Genomic DNA, 21,268 nt, shown 5'->3' with positions numbered 1-21,268 from the left:
AAGCTTTCAAATATAGTTTACAGAACATTATAGGTGATGAATTTAATTTATTAAATTCGTTTATTACTTAAAACTAAGTTTTTAAAAAAACATATTGAGTTATAAATATCAATGATGGATTGGTGAGTATAACATGAAGACAAAAAATATAAATATCTGATTTTCAAGATAAGAAAGTCAGCTTTTATTCAGATACTCAATATATAATATTTTAAATTATTTTTTTTAAAATATACATAATTTATATATATAGATTAATCTTCCAAACTTAAACTATTATATTATATATGAATAATTGTTTTAAATAAAAATAATTTCTGATTTAAAATAAAAATAAAAAAAACAAATTGTTATTTTCAAATAATGGATGTAATTTACATTATACTATCATTTAACAAGTATTAGATATGTTTTGATATATCATTATTTTCTATTTCCAGAACACAATAAATTGTTAAACATCAATATTATCTACGTTAAGTATACGAACAACACAAATTCAAACATCACAAAAAATATTTACATAACCATTATAATACAATAATTTAATCAAAAAATACAATTAAAAAAATTAAAAAGAATAGTTATATACTTAATATTTGAAAATAAAAGATATTTTTGCTAAAATTGTACTTACCTGGCCAAGAAGATCGACCATCTTTTTACGGATCGATCGAATGTTGAGCATGTGGTTGATCCGAAAATACACTGCAGTTTAATAAAATCTCTAAAACATTTATTCCAACACTCAAAAGATAGTTTTGCTAAATATGATAATTAGATAGCCAATAAAATTACAAAAAAATATTTCAATAGTAAAAAATATGTTAATTTAACGTGTTAAAATTTAAAAATAAATTTTAATTATGACATGCATTTAACATTTATATAAATATAAATCATAGCCTAAATATAAATAATTTAACAACTTAAATTAGAAAAAAATAAAAATCCCGGGCGTAGCCCGGGTTAATCCCTAGTCTTTATATATAAAGTATGGTTTGCTCTCTCCTTAGAGAGCCACCTAGGATTCCAGCTAGATAAGTCACTGTCTCTCATAGCAACACGTGTTCCACATCCAAAACGCGTCACTTCATTTAATCGATCAATTTATGGGCTTTTTTCAATCGCTAAATAGAGCCCAATAGAGAGAGCGACGAGTGGTGTTTCAGGAAAAATAAAGAGAGAGAGACGAGTGTCGTCTTCACCAAAATCGACACAAAAATTTAGGGTTCATGTCCTTTTTTGATCTCTAACACCAGAAATATTCTGCTTCGTTCTCTAATACCAACAATGGAGTCTTGAGGTGTTCAATCGATGTGAAGAATCGCTGTGTGAATCTTCAGTCGTGACGTTTTACCTTTTGTATAAATCAATCGAGACGTTATGAGGTGTTGTATTGATTCATCGACTTTATCATACTTCTTAACTCTATCAACCCACGTCGAGCACGATCTAACATTGAATGGAGCTTATCCCTTTTGCAAGGCGGTGTCTCTACACCTATAAAAAATAAGTCCTCTTACCTTGAACATTATCCTCTCAAAGTTGTGGATGTCATAAAAAATATTTCCATAAAAATGGCTAACTCCTCTTTCGATGGTTTCTGGGTTTAGATCCTTGGTTGATGGGTTGAGTATCTGACTGAAGTTGATTTAAAGTTTCGTTCTTATTAGAAGATTAGGGTCTGTTGGTTTATCAATTTACTTAATGTGAAATGTTAAAGTGTTATCTGTATATGGAGGGGAGCTAATATAGTTTATTTTTTTAGTAGGCTGAGCTACGTACGAATGTGTTTTAGGCAAAAAAAATTGAAAAAGGTATTCATGTGTTTTAGGAAATTGAAGAATAAAGATGAGGATGGAGTAGTTGAGAATAATGAAGGTCTGCCTCAGGCTTTGTAGGGAAGCTGCAATGATTGTCCAGGCTTCTTCTTCAGGTCTTTCCCCATGTTTAAAGGTTTTATCCATCTCACACTTCACTTTTAATCATTCAGATTATTTATTTTTTTGTTTTTAGGAAAAAAGGAATGAACGACTGTGTTTAAGTATGTTCTGTTTGTAAAAATTAGATTGTTTCTTTCCAAGTATTTGTAAATGGAGGGATGAAACTTGCGGTTGTTCTTTGCAGTGATGGTAAGATGGGCTACTTGACTCCATTAGATTGTTTCTTACAGTTCCGTCTTTTGGCATAGCCAACTACTTTGCAGGATTCTTCATCTTCTTATACATTGTTGTACCTATCTTTTACTGGAGTAATACTTATGATGCACAAATGTTTCCGTTCTATACTTCGCAAACCTTAGATCATGCTGGACATACCGAGAAAGACTTTGATATCAATCTAGATGCGTACAAGGGTTACAGCAAGCTCTATGTGAGTTTGATGTTTGCGTTGCTCTATGGACTTAGCTTTGGAACGTAAGAAGCTTCTTTTTTTGCTACCATCTCTCATGTGACCCTCTATGATGGAACGTAAGAAGCTTTCTATCATCTTTTTAAATACATGATTTGATGTTCTTTCACTCAAAGCTTCTTTTGTGTTTTTTTACTTGTGTCTCAAGGTTTATATGGGGAATGTGGAAGAAGAACTATCAAGCAGTACCTCTGATCCAGATCAGAGGTTTCTTCTAACTTTTAATGCCTCAGCTTCCTAATCTCTCGCTCTCTCTCGCTTTTCTTCTCCTGCCATCAGCTGCTCTTCCTTTTCATCCTCCTCTCTCCATATTAGTGCTGATTGAGTTTGCCATCTCTGGCAAGTGGCAACCATGCAACAACGTATACGCCGAGATTATGTTTTGGCTTTCTAGGCGAAGAAGATTTCCTTCTGGTGTTTGGTCTCAGAGGGAACATGATGGAAAGTATGTCCTCAACTCCTCGAATGATAATTTGATGATATCTAGAAGCTACAACATATAACAGTATACTTGAAGACCATTGTATTCTGGAGAAGATATCATTTGTAATGGTTAACTTTTGCAGCATTTTTAATAGAATTTGTGAAATCTAGCTGTTATCGAACTTGAACAAATATTTGGAATAAAATGTGGTGATTCATCTTAGTAGCTTTTTAGAGTTGTAAAGAATTGAAATATAGTTACTATTGTATGTTATCTTCTTTGGATTCATTTGTATCATAAGAAAATTCATAATTCTCGAATATTATTTTATATAGAAAGAAAAGTAGTCACATAGCTTAGGATTTAGTAAACATAAAACACAAATAAATATGCAAAGCATTTTTTTTGAAACACCTATGCAAAACATATTATAAACATTTTAAAGTATCAGTCAGAATTATATAAATGATCATTTCAAAAATATATTAAAATAAAATAAAGTTTGTCTTTGAATTTACACATAAAATTTTTTTAAAATATTTTAAAATAGTTAATCTTTTAAGTAAATGACTAACATATCTAGAGTCCAACCAATTAAACATCGTAACTCAAAATTTAATTAATTTTTGTTCATCTTTCTTACCACCTATATATTTTCCAACAACAAAAATAAAAAAATTTGGATACTGAAATTTGAAATTTAGTAAGACAATAACAATGAAACTTAAAAAAAAACAATTATAATAATATATCTGCTTATATTTTATAGTATATTATATTATTTATATATTAAATAAACATACAAAATATAATCAAAATTAAAATTTAAGCAAAAAACCCGGGCGTAGCCCGGGCCGACCCTAGTCTCTACTAATAAAAGGGACCTTTTGAGGCTCCACAGAGCGTCCACATCAGCAAAAAAAACTTCTCTCGAAAGATGACACGTGGCATAAAATATAATTTTACATTTTAATATTACAAATTTTTGAAAATTATAAATAATATGTAAACATACAATACAAAAAATTGAAAAACTACATTAAACATATGTAAGATTACCATTTTTCACTTAAAAAAAAAGACGGCTTATCTCCATAATGTAACATTACCGTTTTATAAAAAAAAACAAAAAACATTATATATAATTTCAAAAATAATAAATATATGTAAACATACAACATAAAAAATAGAAATACTACATTAAACATATGTAAGATTACCATTTTACATTTTTATTTAAAAATAATAATATGTAAACATACAACATAAAAAATGGAAAAACTACATTAATTAAACATATGTAAGATTACCATTTTTCACTAAAAAAAGACGGCTTATCTCCATAATGTAATATTAGTAAAAAAACATTATATATAATTTTGAAAATAATAAATAATATGTAAACATACAACATAAAAATGGAAATACTACATTAAACATATGTAAGATTACCATTTTACATTTAAAAATAACAATAATATGTAAACACTCAACATAAAAAAATAGAAAAACTACATTAAACATATGTAAGATTACAATTTTCACTAAAAAAACGGCTTATCTCCATAATGTAACATTACCATTATATAAAAAAAAGAAAAAAACATAAATATAACTATTTGACTATTTGTCCAAGTTTTTCTATTAAACATTGCCGCTTTACACTAAAAATGAAAAAATACATTAAGATTTAAACATCTTTCTTAAAATATAAAATATATAAATTAACTAAATTAACTAAATATAAAGTATAATAAAGAGAAATACTCAATATATAGAAAAATAAATAATAAGTAAATATTATAAATATACAAATTATATATACAATAATAAGTAAATGCACAATTTATAAAAAATGGAAAGAGTATATTAAATATTAAACATCTATCTTAAAATGTAAAATATAGATATTAAGTAAATAGAAAGTATAAGAAAAAGAAATACACAACTTAAAAACAATGGAAAAGGTATATTAAGATTTAAGCATCCATCTTAAAATGTAAAATATAGATATTACGCAAATAGAATGTATAAGAAAAGGAAATACACAATTTAAAAAATGGACAAAGTACATTAGTATTTAAACATCTATCTTAAAATGTAAATCTATCTTAAAATATAAAATTATTAGTAAATAGAAAGTATAAGAAATAGAAATACACAATATAAAAAAATAAGTAAATATATAATATAAGTAAATACCCAATTTAAAAAATGGAAAATTACATTAAGTTTTAAAATATATCTTAAAATTTAAAATATAGATATTACGTAAATAGAAAGTATAACAAATGAAAATATACAATTTTAAAAAAATGAAAAATGTACATTAAGATTTAAACATCTATATTAAAATGTAAAATAGAGATATAAAGTAAATAAAAAGTACAAAAATAGAAATACATATACAGGAAATAAATAATAAGTAAATAATGTAAATATATAATATATGAATTATATATATAATAATAAATACACAAAAAAATTTAAAAATGGAAAAAGTTCATTAAGCATTAATCATCTATCTTAAAATGTAAAATATATAATATAAGGAAATACACAATTTAAAAAAATGGAAAAGTACATTAAGATTTAAATATCTATTTTAAATATAAAATATAGATATTACGTAAAAAAATAAGAAATGGAAATAAACATTTAAAAAATGGAAAAGTATATTAAGATTTAAACATCTATCTTAAAATGTACATCTATCTTAAAATGGTAATAAATTATATAAAAATGGAAATATCACATTAAAAAAAAAAGTATAGTTTTACATCAAGAAAGTTTCTATAAAATCCATTATACCATCAGCATCAACCTCACACTATCAAGAAAAGCTTCAAAGCACTCGAGCAAAAAAATGGTTCCACCATTAACTTTTGCCGTCCCAAAAACTTTTAATGACTTTGAAGGAGATTTTTTATAAGAACGAACTTTTTATTAGGTGGATTCATTGTTGGGAACCCTGCAACTTCCAAAGGCAAACTTATTCATGGGAATTGAATTGTTTTTAATAGACTCAAAGGTATTCTTATAAATTTAAATTAATCTAATCCATAATTTTATTGTTAATATTCATACTAACTCTTTCATGATCAAACCATTACAGTTAATATCCATTCAAGCGTTTATCCCGGAACACTTCCTTCATCGCCGAATCAGGTATTAGTTCATGTTGGTTTAGTATTGTTTTTGGTTTATTAACAGGTTTAGGATGGTCCTATTGTAAATATAATTTAAGTTGATTTAGCATATATTATGCTTAAAATAACTTAAATTAAATAATAGTAATTATGCTTAAAATATAATTGTAGAGAGTTTTCAAATATAGTTTACAGAATATTATAGGTGATGAATTTAATTTATTAAATTCATTTATTACTTCAAACTAAGTTTTTTTTTTTAAAACATACTGAGTTATAAATATCAATGATGGATTGATGAGTATAATATGAAGAAAAAAATATAATTATTTGATTTTCAAGATAAGAAATTCAGCTTTTATTCAGTTACTCAATATATAACATCTTAAATTATTTTTTAAAACATACACATAATTTATATATATAGATTAATCTTCCAAACTTAAACTATTATATTATATATGGATAATGTTTTTAAATAAAAATAATTTCTGATTTAAATAAAAACAACAAATGGTTATTTTTAAATAATGGATGTAATTTACATTATACTATCATTTAACAAGTATTAGATACGTTTTGATATATCATTATTTTCTATTTCCAGAAAACAATAAATTGTTAAACATCAATATCATCAAGGTTAAGTATACGAACAAAAAAAATTCAAACATCACAAAAAAATATTTACATAAACATTATAATACAATAATTTAATCAAAAAATACAATTCAAAAAGAGAATATTCAAAAGAATAGTTATATACTTAATATTTGAAAATCAAAGATATTTTTGCTAAAATTGTACTTACATGGCCAAGGAGATCGACCATCTTTTTACGGATCGATCGATTGTTGAGCATGTGATCGATCCGAAAATACTCTGCAGTTTAATTAAATATCTAAAATATTTATTCCAACACTCAACAGATAGTTTTGCTAAATATGATAATTAGATAGCCAACAAAATTACAAATAAATATTTAAATAGTAAAAATATGTTAATTGAACGTGTTAAAATTTAAAATAAATTTTAATTATGACATGCATCTTAAGATTTATAAAAAATATATATCATAACCTAAATATAAATAATTTAACAACTTAAATTAGAAAAAAAATAAAAAACCTGGGCGTAGCCCGGTTTAATCCCTAGTACAGATGAATACAAGCATACATGATCCTGAGTTATCTAAAAAAATGTGGGGAGGGGTATCGCATACCACATATAATAAATGGCATAAAGCCATATACACTTAGGTAACAAACATTCGTACAAATACCGAAAAGTGTAGGGGTGCTTAGAAAAGTTGAAAAACTACTTCCAAAAAGGTCAAAATTAAGCCTAAAAACTGTGATATCAAAAGTTTCAACTGGCGACCTTATGGATATGTACCAAATTAAGGTTCATTATGAGATTAAATTTGAGTTTCTTGACTATTATTAAGAAGATGTTTGATGGAAACCCCACCACCTCGATTGGAGATCCCAAAAGGTTGGTTCAAAGAAACAATTAAATCAAACAGAATCAGTGCTCCTGTAAATTTAAGGTTAAACATTAGGTTTTAATGAGATAAGATCATAGCTTTCATATAGCTTCACAGCCTCTGCTCCCCCCCCCCCCCCCCCCCCCCCCCCCCCCCCCCCATCTCTGTCGCTCCTCCTGCTCTCCATCTCAAGACCATCGTCTCTGTCTCTGCTCCTGTTCTTGGTAAAGTTTTTTTCCTTTTATCTTCTTCTAAACATTCTTTATTAGATGTTATCTTATATTAAAAAAAAAAGAATGGGAAAGACGGACCTATGGGCTATGGGCCAGACCAGAAGAATAAGCCGACTATAAGTACCTACTCCTTCTCTAAAACCCTAATCATATCGATGGACACGTACTCTAGCAGGGTAATTGCCCCCAAGGTAATCTTCTTCTCATTATGAATTCTTCTTACTCAGATCTCTTTTGTTAATCAGAAATTAAGAAAAATTGTATGTTGTATTTTAGGCACCGTTCGATAGTGAGGCTGCTGCTAAGGATAAAGCCATCGATCCGTGGTAATTGATTGATGCTTTATTTATTTATTTAGTGAGAAGAGATTTGTATGTGTTGATATTTTTTTCTTTGCATCTCCTGCGAATTAGGGTTAGGATATCTGTTGAAGGATACAGATTTAATAAGGACACTGAGAATGAAATGAGGATTAAATTGGTTAATCTCTTCAAATCATGTGGCCATGTTAGTAGAGTTGATTTCCCCACAGAGCTTCTTTTGGACAGGTTTGTGTCTCTTAATATTTGTGACATAATAATATAATATTTGTGTTGTGTGCTAATTGAAAATTAATTGTTCTTTGTTGCAGTCGTGCTTTTGTTACTATTTTTGGAGAGGGCGCAAAAGAGAAAGCGCTGCAACTTAATGGAAGTGACATGGGAGGTTGGAATGCCCTTGTTAAGTTTGCACCCAAGGAAGAAGATGAGGAATACCAGGCGGAATCAGAATATAAACAATTTGTTATAAATGAGCTACTAAATGACAAAAGATTGTAAGTTAATACTCTTTTTTTTTGTTTTCTTTTGCATCCTGTAAAAATGTTGTGCATGTTGATAACATGCAACAAATTACTGCAGTAGGTTTGGCATTTGCGTTGTGGGGTATGACCCCTCCCTTCTTGAAGATGAAGTCGAGGAGGCTTTGACTGCACATTTCTCTTCTTGTGGAGTTATAATACATGTTGACGTTGATCTCCTCGACAAGATGACTAGTATCTATTTTTCCGAAGAAGAAGGAGAAGCTAGTGCCATGAATCTTGATGGAAGTGAAGTCGACGGATTCAAAATAAATACTATGCTCGTACCCACAACAGCCAGAAGTAACCCTCCCCGTCCCCCCGGTGAAACTCATTGTGGCTATTGTGCCCCAGGTGCATAACACGTTTTTCTTGATTCTTTACTTTCAAGGTTCATTAATCTTCTCATGAATTCGTCTTTTATTGTTTCTGTAGCTCAAATGCTTGAGTTTGCCGACGAGATCCAGGAGAAGATGGATTTTTATATGACTGAGTGGAGGCTCAATGCGATGACAAAGAAGCTCAGTGCTCTTAAGAAGCAGAGGGCCAGGGCTCTTAAGAAGCAGAAGGCCAGGGCTCTTAAGAAGCAGAAGGCCTGGGCTCTTATGACGCAGAAGGCCAGGGCCAAGGAGGAGAGGGGTCACAGTCCTTTTGAGAAGGAGCTGATGTTGATGTAATGAATTTCTCTCTCAAGAGACTAATTAGAAGCTCTTTGGTGTTTATCAATCATGTGATAATACTATGCAACCTTCTGTTTGTTTTGTGGATGATAAACTTAAAACTTATCTTACTATTATTTGCCTATTTAATTTGGTTTGCTAGACAGAAAGCATAATCGTATCCTTCGAAACTCGCAAATAGACTCATTAATAGTGTGTTTGTCTGTGTTATTAATTCATAATGAAGTAATAAACGCCCACAGTACAGATGTTTTACAAATTAGACATATACCAAGCCCACCTTCTCTGTCTCTGCTCTTGTTCTTGGTAAAGTTCTCTCCCTTTTTTATCTTCTTCTAAACATTCTTTATTTGATGTTATCTTGTACTAGAAACTCAATCCTGTCATGTGCAAATCGAACATCTTTCGTTGCTTTATATTCGTTAATGAGTAAAAGATCTTTAGTAGTTTGGTGGAGAATAAACAAGAAGTCAACAAACTATTTTGATCTAAGAGTTCGGTTGTGGTCAGAACCAATCAGACGAGTATATGAATTTTGCTGACTGATTGTTGTGTGGAATGAGATTTAAAAATGAGCTAGAACCAACTTTAATTTGCTTCACTAAATTTGGAAGTCATTAGTGTTAAGAGTTGTGAATCTTGATTATTGTTGTCCTCAGGTTTACCTCCAATGATTAAGAGGAAGGGAGGAGTGAGATGCTCAATGGTGTCAAAGCAAGGAAACGTCTCAGCTATGGGAGGATGAAGAATCTGGTCTTTCTCTCTGAACATGTACTACTATTATGTCTCTTTTAGCCTTCATCAGTGTTCGTCTCTCTCCTTTTCCGTTTCCATGTCAGGCAGGACATGAATCAACGATATGATCTTCTGGTTTATTGTAATTTAAATTAAACGCCAAAAAATTTCATGTTTCATGATCAATAGGATGACTTGGGAGCAATAAGAGTAAATGTTAATCAACCACAACCACTTGCTTGAATTAGAATCACTGAATTGTACACTAGAAAATTATTTAGATTTTAGAGTCTCCTAATGAACTTATTGCTTGATTATAGCATGTATAGTTGATAATCTTTGTTAATACATGAGGTATGAAGAAGGATGAAATAGAAAAACACCAGGATAAAGGTTTGATCTGGACTTTCTACTTTACCTACACTTCATCTCTCGACGAGGATGAAGAATCTGGTCTTTCTCTCTGAACATGTACTATTATGTCTCTTTTGGCCTTCATCAGTGTTCATCTCTCTCCTTTTTCGTTTCCATGTCAGGACATGAATCAACAATGATCTTCTGGTTTCTTGTAATTTTGAAGTAAACTCCAAAGAAAACCTTTTTTCATGTGTATATCTTATTTGATTATTTCACTCTGTTTAAATGTCCCATGAACGATTAAGAGTTCAGAAAGTCAAACGATCAGAAGGCTGAATTAGAGACAGAGAGAACCATAAGAGTTAATTAATTAATCAACCACTTATTTGAATTAGAGTCTCCTAATGAAGTTATTGCATGATTATAGCGATATATATTTGATCATCTTTGTGAATACATGAGGAATGAAGAAGGATGAAATAGAAAAACATGATTTTATTTGATCACGAGATAATTATTTGGTAATAACAACCAACCATAAGCATGTTCACTGCATAAAGAGTGAATTACAAAGACCAAATTTACTTGCTGCCCTGTCCACTACCATGCAGTTTGTTAAAGTAACCTTTAGGGTCACTCTCAAAGTTATCTCTTGCAATGTCGGAAGATCCGTTGCTCCCCGGAGCAACCATGTAGCCAACTCATAGTGTAACCACGTTTACAAAATAGTGATTTTACACTTATCACTTGAGACACATTTTTTTTTTGTCAAAAAGACTCTTATGACCGTAAAGAGAATCTCTCTGCTCTTCTTATTTTATTTTATTATTTTTCTTATTCTACTTTATGTATTTATTTACTTTTATCTCAAGTTCTAAAATATATTAAACAAAAATAATTGTCATAATAAACTATATATAAAATTCTCTATCTTTTAAGATCCATGTTCATATATATATATATATATATATTAATGTGTAAACAAAATATGGACGTGGACACCAAAGCGTGGATAACAAAATTATAAATTAGTTGAAAACATTAACATCTCAACATAATTATAAATTAGTTGTGGATAAGGACAATATTCCTTCAATTCCATTCATCATCTCGGGATCTAAATTCAACTCTAATCAAAATTACATCCATCCACATCATGACAAAGCCAAATTCCTTAGATTAGAAATCTTTGCCATACAAGATATATTACTCTCCGACAAAAGGTAAACGCTTCTTCGATTTTTCTCTACGCTCATACTCACACTATCATCTCTTTCTTATCTGGATGGAAGTTTAATTGCAGATAATTTATCAATTGAGATGAAGAAGCCAAGTGTTTGTATTGGAAATAACAGAGCCTGTGTCTATATTTTATGGTATAATTTTAGTAACATGAGTCCATGTCCACGTATATAGTTTTATGGAATCAAAACAAAGAGTTTGTCCACTTTATCTACTATAAACACATTAACATCACATATCCACTCATTACTCATCACTCATCCACTCATCACCCGTTCACAAATCACCCAACCACGCATCACCCGTCCACAAATAACCCATCCACAAGTGTCATTTCCATTAAGGGCAAAATTATTCACAATTCATTGTTTACCCACAACAAAGTGTGTCATATGTAAGAAGTGTCTCTAGGTGTAATAGAAAATCAAAAAGTATCTTTTAGTGTAATCAACTCATAGTTTAATGAGGTAGATATATTAGTATATTTTATCATTATCTTACTATTATTTACCTATTTGGTTTGCTAGACAGAAAGCATAATCGTATCCTTCGAAACTCGCAAATAGACTCATTAATAGTGTGTTTGTCTGTGTTATTAATTCATAATGAAGTAATAAACGCCCACAGTACAGATGTTTTACAAATTAGACATATACCAAGCCCACCTTCTCTGTCTCTGCTCTTGTTCTTGGTAAAGTTCTCTCCCTTTTTTATCTTCTTCTAAACATTCTTTATTTGATGTTATCTTGTACTAGAAACTCAATCCTGTCATGTGCAAATCGAACATCTTTCGTTGCTTTATATTCGTTAATGAGTAAAAGATCTTTAGTAGTTTGGTGGAGAATAAACAAGAAGTCAACAAACTATTTTGATCTAAGAGTTCGGTTGTGGTCAGAACCAATCAGACGAGTATATGAATTTTGCTGACTGATTGTTGTGTGGAATGAGATTTAAAAATGAGCTAGAACCAACTTTAATTTGCTTCACTAAATTTGGAAGTCATTAGTGTTAAGAGTTGTGAATCTTGATTATTGTTGTCCTCAGGTTTACCTCCAATGATTAAGAGGAAGGGAGGAGTGAGATGCTCAATGGTGTCAAAGCAAGGAAACGTCTCAGCTATGGGAGGATGAAGAATCTGGTCTTTCTCTCTGAACATGTACTACTATTATGTCTCTTTTAGCCTTCATCAGTGTTCGTCTCTCTCCTTTTCCGTTTCCATGTCAGGCAGGACATGAATCAACGATATGATCTTCTGGTTTATTGTAATTTAAATTAAACACCAAAAAATTTCATGTTTCATGATCAATAGGATGACTGGGGAGCAATAAGAGTAAATGTTAATCAACCACAACCACTTGCTTGAATTAGAATCACTGAATTGTACACTAGAAAATTATTTAGATTTTAGAGTCTCCTAATGAACTTATTGCTTGATTATAGCATGTATAGTTGATAATCTTTGTTAATACATGAGGTATGAAGAAGGATGAAATAGAAAAACACCAGGATAAAGGTTTGATCTGGACTTTCTACTTTACCTACACTTCATCTCTCGACGAGGATGAAGAATCTGGTCTTTCTCTCTGAACATGTACTATTATGTCTTCTTTTGGCCTTCATCAGTGTTCATCTCTCTCCTTTTTCGTTTCCATGTCAGGACATGAATCAACAATGATCTTCTGGTTTCTTGTAATTTTGAAGTAAACTCCAAAGAAAACCTTTTTTCATGTGTATATCTTATTTGATTATTTCACTCTGTTTAAATATCCCATGAACGATTAAGAGTTCAGAAAGTCAAACGATCAGAAGGCTGAATTAGAGACAGAGAGAACCATAAGAGTTAATTAATTAATCAACCACTTATTTGAATTAGAGTCTCCTAATGAACTTATTGCATGATTATAGCAATGTATATATGATCATCTTTGTGAATACATGAGGAATGAAGAAGTATGAAATAGAAAAACATGATTTTATTTGATCACTAGATAATTATTTGGTAATAACAACCAACCATAAGCATGTTCACTGCATAAAGAGTGAATTACAAAGACCAAAGTTACTTGCTGTCCTGTCCACTACCATGCAGTTTGTCAAAGTAACCTTTAGGGTCACTCTCAAAGTTATCTCTTGAAATGTCGGAAGATCCTTTGCTCCCCGGAGCAACCATGTAGCCACCTCCTCTACTTGATGTTATCTTGTACTAGAAACTCAATCCTGTCATGTGCAAATCGAACATCTTTGGTTGCTTTATATTCGTTAATGAGTAAAAGATCTTTAGTAGTTTGGTGGAGAATAAACAAGAAGTCAAGAAACTATTTTGATCTAAGAGTTCGGTTGTGGTCAGAACCAATCAGACGAGTATATGAAATTTTGTTGACTGATTGTTGTGTGGAATGAGATTTAAAAATGAGCTAGAACCAACTTTAATTTGCTTCACTAAATTTGGAATCCCAATCAGTAGATATATTAGAAAAAAGGAAATGGGAAAGACCGACCTATGGCCCAAACCAGACGACTATAACTACCTTCCTCCTTCGCCTTCTTGTCTTAATCCCTAAAATCTGAAAAGATATCGCAAAGCGGCAGCCTAGGGTTATAACAACATCTCGATGGACACGTACTCTTGCAAGGGATCCGCCCCCAAGGTAATCTTCTTCTTACTCGGATCTCTTTTCTCTATTAAAGGTTTGTTATATTCGGAAATTAAGAAAAATATCTGATTATATATGTTGTATTTTAGGAACCGTTCGATAGTGAGCCTGCTGCTAAGGAAAAATTCAATTACATCAGTTCCAGGTAATTGATGCTTTATTTATTTTGTAAGAAGATATTTGTATGTGTTAATAATTTTTATTTCTTTTTGTATCTCCTGTGAATTAGGGTTAGGATATCTGTTGAAGGATTCAGCCATGGCCGACCTACGGATGAAATCAAGAGTGAACTGATTAATCACTTCAAATCATGTGGCGACCTCATTAGACCATCTCCAATGCTACACTATAATTTTTTCTATATTTCACTCTAAGATAGAATAATTCTATTTTAGTGTAAATTATAGAGAAAAAAATAGAGTCTTTTTGAAGATGCTCTTTAGCGTTGAGGTTCCCACAGATCCTATTTTAGAAAGGTTAGTGTCTTAATATTTGTGACATAATATATTATTTTGTTTTATGAGCTAAAAATAAAAATAATTGTTCTTTGTTACAGTCGTGCTTTTGTTAATTATCATGGACATCACGCAAAAAGAGAGAGCGTTGCAACTTAATGGAAGTGACATTGGAAATTGGAAGGCCGTTGTTAAGTTTGCACCCCCGGGAAGAAGATGAGGATTACCAGGTGGCATTACGTTATCATAGATCTCTTAATGGAAGTTGATACTCTTTTTGTTCTCATTTTGTTAAAAATGTTTGTTTTGTGTTGTTGATTATTAACATGCAACAAATTACTGCAGTTGGTATGGCATTGCCGTTTTGGGGTATGACACTTCCCTTCCTGAAGATGAAGTCAAGAGCACTTTGACAGAACATTTCTCTTCTTGTGGAGTGATAACACATGTTTACGTTTGTACTCTCGACGAGTGTACTAATATCTATTTTTCCAAAAAAGAAGTTGAAGCTAGTGCTATGGATCTTAATGCAAGTAAAGTGGGCGGATTCAAAATAACTACTATGCGCGTAGCCACAGTCAGAAGTAACCGTCACTCTGGCCCCGGTACTGTTGGCTTTTGTATCCCAGGTAATACATCAAATGTTTTTTCTTGATTCTTTATTTCCTAACGTTTCTTAAATCATCTCCTGAATTCAACTTTATTGTTTATGCAGCTCATTTTCTTGAGTTTTCCCGCGAGAACACTAAGAAGCTCGAAGATTACATGACTGAGTGGAGGGCCAAGGCGAGGAAGGAGAGGGTCATCAAGGCGAGGAGGGAGCAGAAGTTCATGGCCTCGTAATAAGGAGATCACCACGGCCATGATCAGGATGGAGAGGAGAAGGGCTCTTTTGAGAAGGAGAGGATGTTGATGTAATAAATTTCTCTCTCAAGAAACTAAGAAGCTCTTCGGGTGTTTATCAATCCTGGGATAATATGCAACCTTCTTTATCAGCCGTTTGTTTTGTGTGTGTGTGTGTGTGTGTGTGTTGTGGATGATAAACTTAGAACTTATTTATCTTAGTTTTATTAGCCGATTTGCTTTGGTAGACAGAAGCATAATCCCCTCATCATTGCCTACAATAGTATTCTTCGAGACTCGCAAATTTAACACATTAATTGTGTGTTTGTTTGTATAATTCATTATGAAGAAAAAAACGCGCATTATAATTTCAGAAATTAGGCTCGATGCCCACCAAAAAAAATACAATAATCAAGAAACTAGGTAGACACTGATGAGGATACTATTCAACTTTCAATAATCTGTTTGTACCTCTATATCCTATTCTCTTTATTTGTTTCTTCTCTCCCGCTCATTCATTCTTCCTTTTTGAGCTATTCTTTTAACAACTTCTATCAAATTTGACCTAACGAGTCGAAAGCGAATAACTAATCAAAATTGTATATATTTGAGCATAACCGACCGAGTCAACTCTGTTATCTAGGTTCGATCTCACCCACACTAAACAATACAATAACTTAGTAACAACAATACTAATATACTAGGTTAAGAGCCGCGCCTCGCGCGGGATGAACATTATATATAAATTATTTTTAAGTATTATATATTTTTTACATATTATTAAATAATAAATATATATTGAATAATTAAAAATTTAGTAACTATTACGTATATAATTAAATTAGTACAAATACTTAAATAAATTTTATTAATCGAGACAAACATTTTTTCTATTTTATATGGTATAAAATTAAGTTTAAATGATATTAACATAGGTATATAGTACATTTTTAATATTGACATCTATTAAAAAAATATTTTATACTCATATTTTTTTTGATCATTTGTATTTATTTATAACAATTTTTTTAAATCAATGATAACAATAAAAAATTTGTGGGATGTTTAATAGTTTTAGTAATTTATAATTTTAAAAACATTCAATGCAAAGTTTAAAATCTAAATATTAAGTTGTTAATAATTGTTCAAAATGTTTATCAAAAAAATTCAAAGCAAATTCAAAATACTTATGTAGTTTATATGGTATATAATTTATTTTTTAAAAAAATATTAATATACATATATATAATATTTATTAAATGAGATTTCCTACTTATGTAATTTCTTAATCATTTGTATCTTGTTATAACATAAATTTTAAACCATGGATCAAAAAAATTTCAATGTGAGATTTTTAACAACTTTAGTCATTTATATTCGTTTTTAAAAATTCAAAATATAAAATATAGGAAAAAAATCTAAATTTTTATTATATAGTTAATGTGGTTGTTTAATTTATTTTAATAAGTTAAAATTTTAAAAATTGATAGAGAATAGACTAATTTTTATCAAATCTTTATTATTCAAAATCATTAATTATCATATATACTTTAGCCACATTAGGTAATTCTGTGATTTTTATTTAAGGAAACAATGAAAAACATTTATGATTAATTTATGGTTAGTTTAATAAAAAGCTTATTATATATTTATATGGACCAACATATTTTTCTAAGGATTCTAAGAATGATTGTGGTGATGACATGTGGCTACAAAAATATGTTGTAATGCTTCTCTTTTAATATATAGGGGATAATGATTTGTTTTATACATTTTACCTTGTTATTAACTATTATTGCTTACAATACATGTTTAATATTAAACAAAATAAATACATTTTAACTATTATTTGCAAAAATAATAACCAATTTTGAGTTTTTTCATACTTTTAGAGGTTGGCTTGTATTGGTTCTTTAGAGATTGTTTCCACCACTGATTGAGTCATTAAGTTCGATTCAAAAAGCCAACACAAGCAAAGGTTGTGTTGTTGCTAACAGAAACCAAAATCTGAGATTGAAGAGAGTTTGTACTTGTGTTGGAGCAAAACAAAATGGCTAGCTTCACTGCCTCTGCTCCCCCCATCTCTGTCGCTCGTCCTGCTCTCCATCTCAAGCCCACCGTCTCTGTCTCTGCTCCTGTTCTTGGTAAAGTTCTTTTCCTTTTATCTTCTTCTAAACATTCTTTATTAGATGTTATCTTATACTAGAAACTCAATCCTGTCATGTGCAAATCGAAGATCTTTGGTTGCTTTATATTCGTTGATGAGTAAAGGATCTTTAGTAGTTTGGTGGAGAATAAACAAGAAGTCAAGAAACCATTTTGATCTAAAAGTTCGGTTGTGGTCAGAACCAATCAGAAGAGTATTTAAAATTTTGCTGACTGATTGTTGTGTGAATGAGATTTAAAAATGAGCTAGAACAAACTTTAATTTGCTTCACTAAATTTGGAAGTCACTGGAGTTAGAGTTGTGACTTTTGATTATTATTGCTCAGGTTTGCCTCCAATGAATAAGAGGAAGGGAGGAGTGAGATGCTCAATGGAGCCAAAGCAAGGAAACGTCTCATCCGTAGGAGGATGAAGAATCTGGCCTTTCCCTCCGAACATGTACTATTATGTCTCTTTTAGCCTTCATCAGTGTTCGTCTCTCTTTTCCGTTTCCATGTCAGGACATGAATCAACAATATGATATTCTGGTTTATTGAAATTTAAATTAAACACCAAAAAAATTTGGGTCTAACTGGTGATCATTATATGAACATTATAAATGTGAAAAAAATGCAGATGAATAAAAAAGAAAATTATTCCTTATCAATTTTGGAAGTAACAAATTTGTTCTATATTACTCTAGAATAAAAAAAATGAGAAGGAATAAAAGGAAAAAGTATTCTTTATAAATGATAAAATACAAAAAAAAATAATAAGGAATGCATAATTCTTTTTCATTCCTTGGTAACGTGTTTCATGATCAAAAGGATGATTAGGAGCAATAAAAGTTAATGTTAATCAAACACAACCACTTGCTTAAATTAGAATCACTGAATTGTGCACACCACAAAATTTATTTAGAATTTTAGAGTTTCCTAATGAACTTATTGCATGATTATATCCATATAGAGTTGCTAATTTCTGTTAATATGAGGATTGAAGAAGGATGAAATAGAAAAACATCATTTTATTTGATCATTAGGTAATTTATTTGGTAATAACAACCATAATCCTGATCACTGCATAGATAGTGAAATACATAGACCAAAGTTACTTGCTGCCCTGTCCACTACCATGCAGATTATCAAAGTAACCTTTAGGGTCATTCTCAAAGTTATCTCTTGAAATGTAGGAAGATCCGTTGCTCCCTGGTGCCACCATGTAGCCACCTCCTCCACCACCACCACTTTTTCCTCCTCCTCCATGACCACCACCAACGCCGCTCCTACCTCCTCCACTGCTACCACCACCGCCGCCTTTCCCTCCTCCACCACCACCTCCCTTCCCTCCTCCACCGCTACCGCCTTTACCTCCCATTCTTTACTTGGTCGATTTTAAAGAGGTTCTAAGATTTGAGTGAATGAAAGAAAAAGGATCGATGGGGGTATTTATAATAGGGAAAATTTTCAAATGGATGGTCAAAATCTGTCGTTCCCAATAATACATTATAGTCGTTGCTGCATAGTTAATTGATCCAAACCCAGCCTCGTAACAGACGTGTCATTATGGTGGTAAACCATACTTTGACAAAGAGAATAAATCTTCAACTACTAGAACATCCAGCATGGTTTTTTTGTTTGTTTGTTACAAAGAACATCGTAGATTGTTATTGCACATGATTATAGTTGCGTTATGATAAAGAATGAGGAATTGAGGATCGCTGTTGAATTAAAAATGAAAATAGTAATAACAGTAGTTTTCATGTATTGTAACAACTCCTGATTGTAAGTAAGTGCATATAAGCATATTGCTAATTTGTTCGTCTCTCTTTTCCGTTTCAATGTCAGCTCTTGCCGCAAACGTTTCTCGTCTTCTTCTACTTCGTCGAAGTCTAAGATCTGTCGTAGTCTTTTTTTGTCATATCCTTTAAAGCGTTGATTCATCTCTTCTGCTGCGTTTAAAAAATTTCCCAGCGTCGTGACTTCATTGCTTTCGCCGTCACGGCACTGTAGAAGCTCGAGAACTTCATTGGCCAGTTTTGGGTTTTTTGCATTTTTGGTTCTTAACAATTTGTATAATTTCGTTTTTAATCCAAAACTTATTAATTGTGCATATGTCTACTCAAATTAATCCATAAATTTCTTGATTGTTTATTCCAGTACATTATCAAATACAAATATACACCAATATGAAATTATTCATTCCAAACACTATCAAATTCAAATAAACATACATATGCAATATATACACCTATATGCAATCTATATGACTAAAATGAATTACAAATAGGTGTTAAAACTCATTAAAATAGTAAGATATCACTAATCAAAAAAACATTGTTAGGGGTGTACACAAAATAAACATGTGCATGTGTACAACACGAGCGAACTTCGATGTTATTCGCTAAACTATGTGAGAGATCAACACTAACTATCACATGATTAGGACATGTAACCGAATAATTTATTTTTAAAAATAATTAGATAGACATTATAATAAAAAATTTATAATTGGTCTTTCACATGTACTTATGTACATGGGTACATGTTTATATGTGTACATATGTATATGTGTACATGTATATATACATATATGTGCACATCTTCATTTTACATTGTATATCATTAAATCAATGTACCGCAAAATCATGTTTTTCCACTAAAACTGAAAATCACATTGTCGGATAAAAACCCAAAAATCCAAAATCACATTTTGTGGTCAAAATAAAAAATACATTTTAATGTTTACTTACATATATTTCTAGCTAAAGACTGAAATCAGTTCGAGATGATGCAAAGGGTGGTAGCAAAAGGGACTAATTTAAATTCTTATAATTCAAATTTGCCAAATTTTTTTATTAGAAATTTTAATAGATTAATTTATTTTTAAAAATAATAATTAGATAGACATTATATAAAGATTTATGCTTGGTCGTGCATATGTACATGTGTACATATTTATATGTGTATAGGTAAATTTTAAAAAATAATTTTACTTGACATGGGCTAAAATGCAAATTTAAAATTTTGGGGACGGAAATGAAGAGCAATCTGCACATCTAAATAATATTGGAGTCAAAATCAAAATGATTCAAAAGTTGAGGGACGACATATGCAAAAACGACAAAATTAGCCATTTTTTTCTCTCAAGTTTATGAAGACAGTTGGAGGGTGTGTAGGAAAGGAACGAAGGTCATGACGGCGATGGATCACCAAGAGAAAGCTTGAGTTGAGACACGGTGCAGAGGATAAAACCGAATTGAGAATGCGACGAACTGGTTTCAATCAAAGCGAGTCACCACGAAGAGGACAAATGTGGCGACTCAAAAATCAAGCTTGGCTGAGGTTTGCCAGCGTTTTCGGAGCAGAAGCAGAGGACAGTAAGCCAAAGTCGCTATGGTTGAAGCGATCTTCTTCGTTAACGACGGTAACGTATACATCACCATTACACCAATATCTCAAAAGATAGAAAAAATAATGTATATAATGAATAAACATAAGTTTTTTGGAAAGTATAAACTGAAACAACAAATTTCATTTCACAAAGAAAATGCAAAGCTTAGGAAAACGAAGAAGAAGACGAAGAGAGATACAAGGGCCACTTTGTTGAATA

General features: G+C 30.8%; 2 protein-coding genes and 2 long non-coding RNA genes across 9 annotated transcripts; 3 read left to right on the top strand and 1 right to left on the bottom strand.

The window, feature by feature from the left end:
• The first annotated feature begins 1,071 nt into the window (after positions 1-1,071).
• On the top strand, positions 1,072-3,061 carry LOC106395361. 6 transcript variants are annotated; one of them, XR_007339132.1, is made up of 4 exons: positions 1,072-1,391; positions 1,838-1,959; positions 2,072-2,474; positions 2,564-3,061. It is a non-coding gene; the product is annotated as an uncharacterized LOC106395361 (long non-coding RNA). The 6 variants fall into 6 exon arrangements; XR_007339128.1 differs by having other exon boundaries at positions 1,074-1,391; positions 1,838-1,939; positions 2,020-2,474; XR_007339129.1 differs by having other exon boundaries at positions 1,139-1,939; positions 2,020-2,135; positions 2,306-2,474.
• A 4,568-nt stretch (positions 3,062-7,629) lies between these two features.
• LOC106348391 (nucleolin 1) lies at positions 7,630-9,354 on the top strand. Its single transcript, XM_048777880.1, has 7 exons — positions 7,630-7,698; positions 7,780-7,898; positions 7,984-8,033; positions 8,121-8,255; positions 8,339-8,521; positions 8,607-8,899; positions 8,981-9,354. The coding sequence occupies exons 2-7, from the start codon at positions 7,788-7,790 to the stop codon at positions 9,220-9,222; spliced, it is 1,014 nt and encodes a 337-aa protein (XP_048633837.1). The 5' UTR covers positions 7,630-7,698; positions 7,780-7,787; the 3' UTR covers positions 9,223-9,354.
• A 4,404-nt stretch (positions 9,355-13,758) lies between these two features.
• Positions 13,759-14,548, top strand: LOC125608068. Its single transcript, XR_007339126.1, has 3 exons — positions 13,759-14,207; positions 14,303-14,358; positions 14,443-14,548. It is a non-coding gene; the product is annotated as an uncharacterized LOC125608068 (long non-coding RNA).
• Positions 14,549-18,766: 4,218 nt separating this feature from the next.
• Positions 18,767-19,033, bottom strand: LOC111198664 (glycine-rich RNA-binding protein GRP1A-like). Its single transcript, XM_022687614.2, has one exon. It carries the CDS (start codon positions 19,031-19,033, stop codon positions 18,767-18,769), a length of 267 nt encoding a protein of 88 aa, XP_022543335.2.
• Between the last annotated feature and the right edge of the window lie 2,235 nt (positions 19,034-21,268).

Source organism: Brassica napus, chromosome A4, assembly GCF_020379485.1.
Source record: "Brassica napus cultivar Da-Ae chromosome A4, Da-Ae, whole genome shotgun sequence".
Taxonomy (NCBI): Eukaryota; Viridiplantae; Streptophyta; class Magnoliopsida; order Brassicales; family Brassicaceae; genus Brassica; species Brassica napus.
This window is presented reverse-complemented; position numbering and strand designations above follow the sequence as displayed.

Coding starts and splice junctions, on each gene's coding strand:
- LOC106348391 (XM_048777880.1), top strand. CDS start 7,788: ATGGGCTATGGGCCAGACCAGAAGAATAAGCCGACTATAAGTACCTAC. Junction 8,522..8,606: donor CTACTAAATGACAAAAGATT/GTAAGTTAATAC, acceptor AAATTACTGCAG/TAGGTTTGGCATTTGCGTTG. Junction 8,900..8,980: donor TTGTGGCTATTGTGCCCCAG/GTGCATAACACG, acceptor TTGTTTCTGTAG/CTCAAATGCTTGAGTTTGCC.
- LOC111198664 (XM_022687614.2), bottom strand. CDS start 19,033: ATGGGAGGTAAAGGCGGTAGCGGTGGAGGAGGGAAGGGAGGTGGTGGT.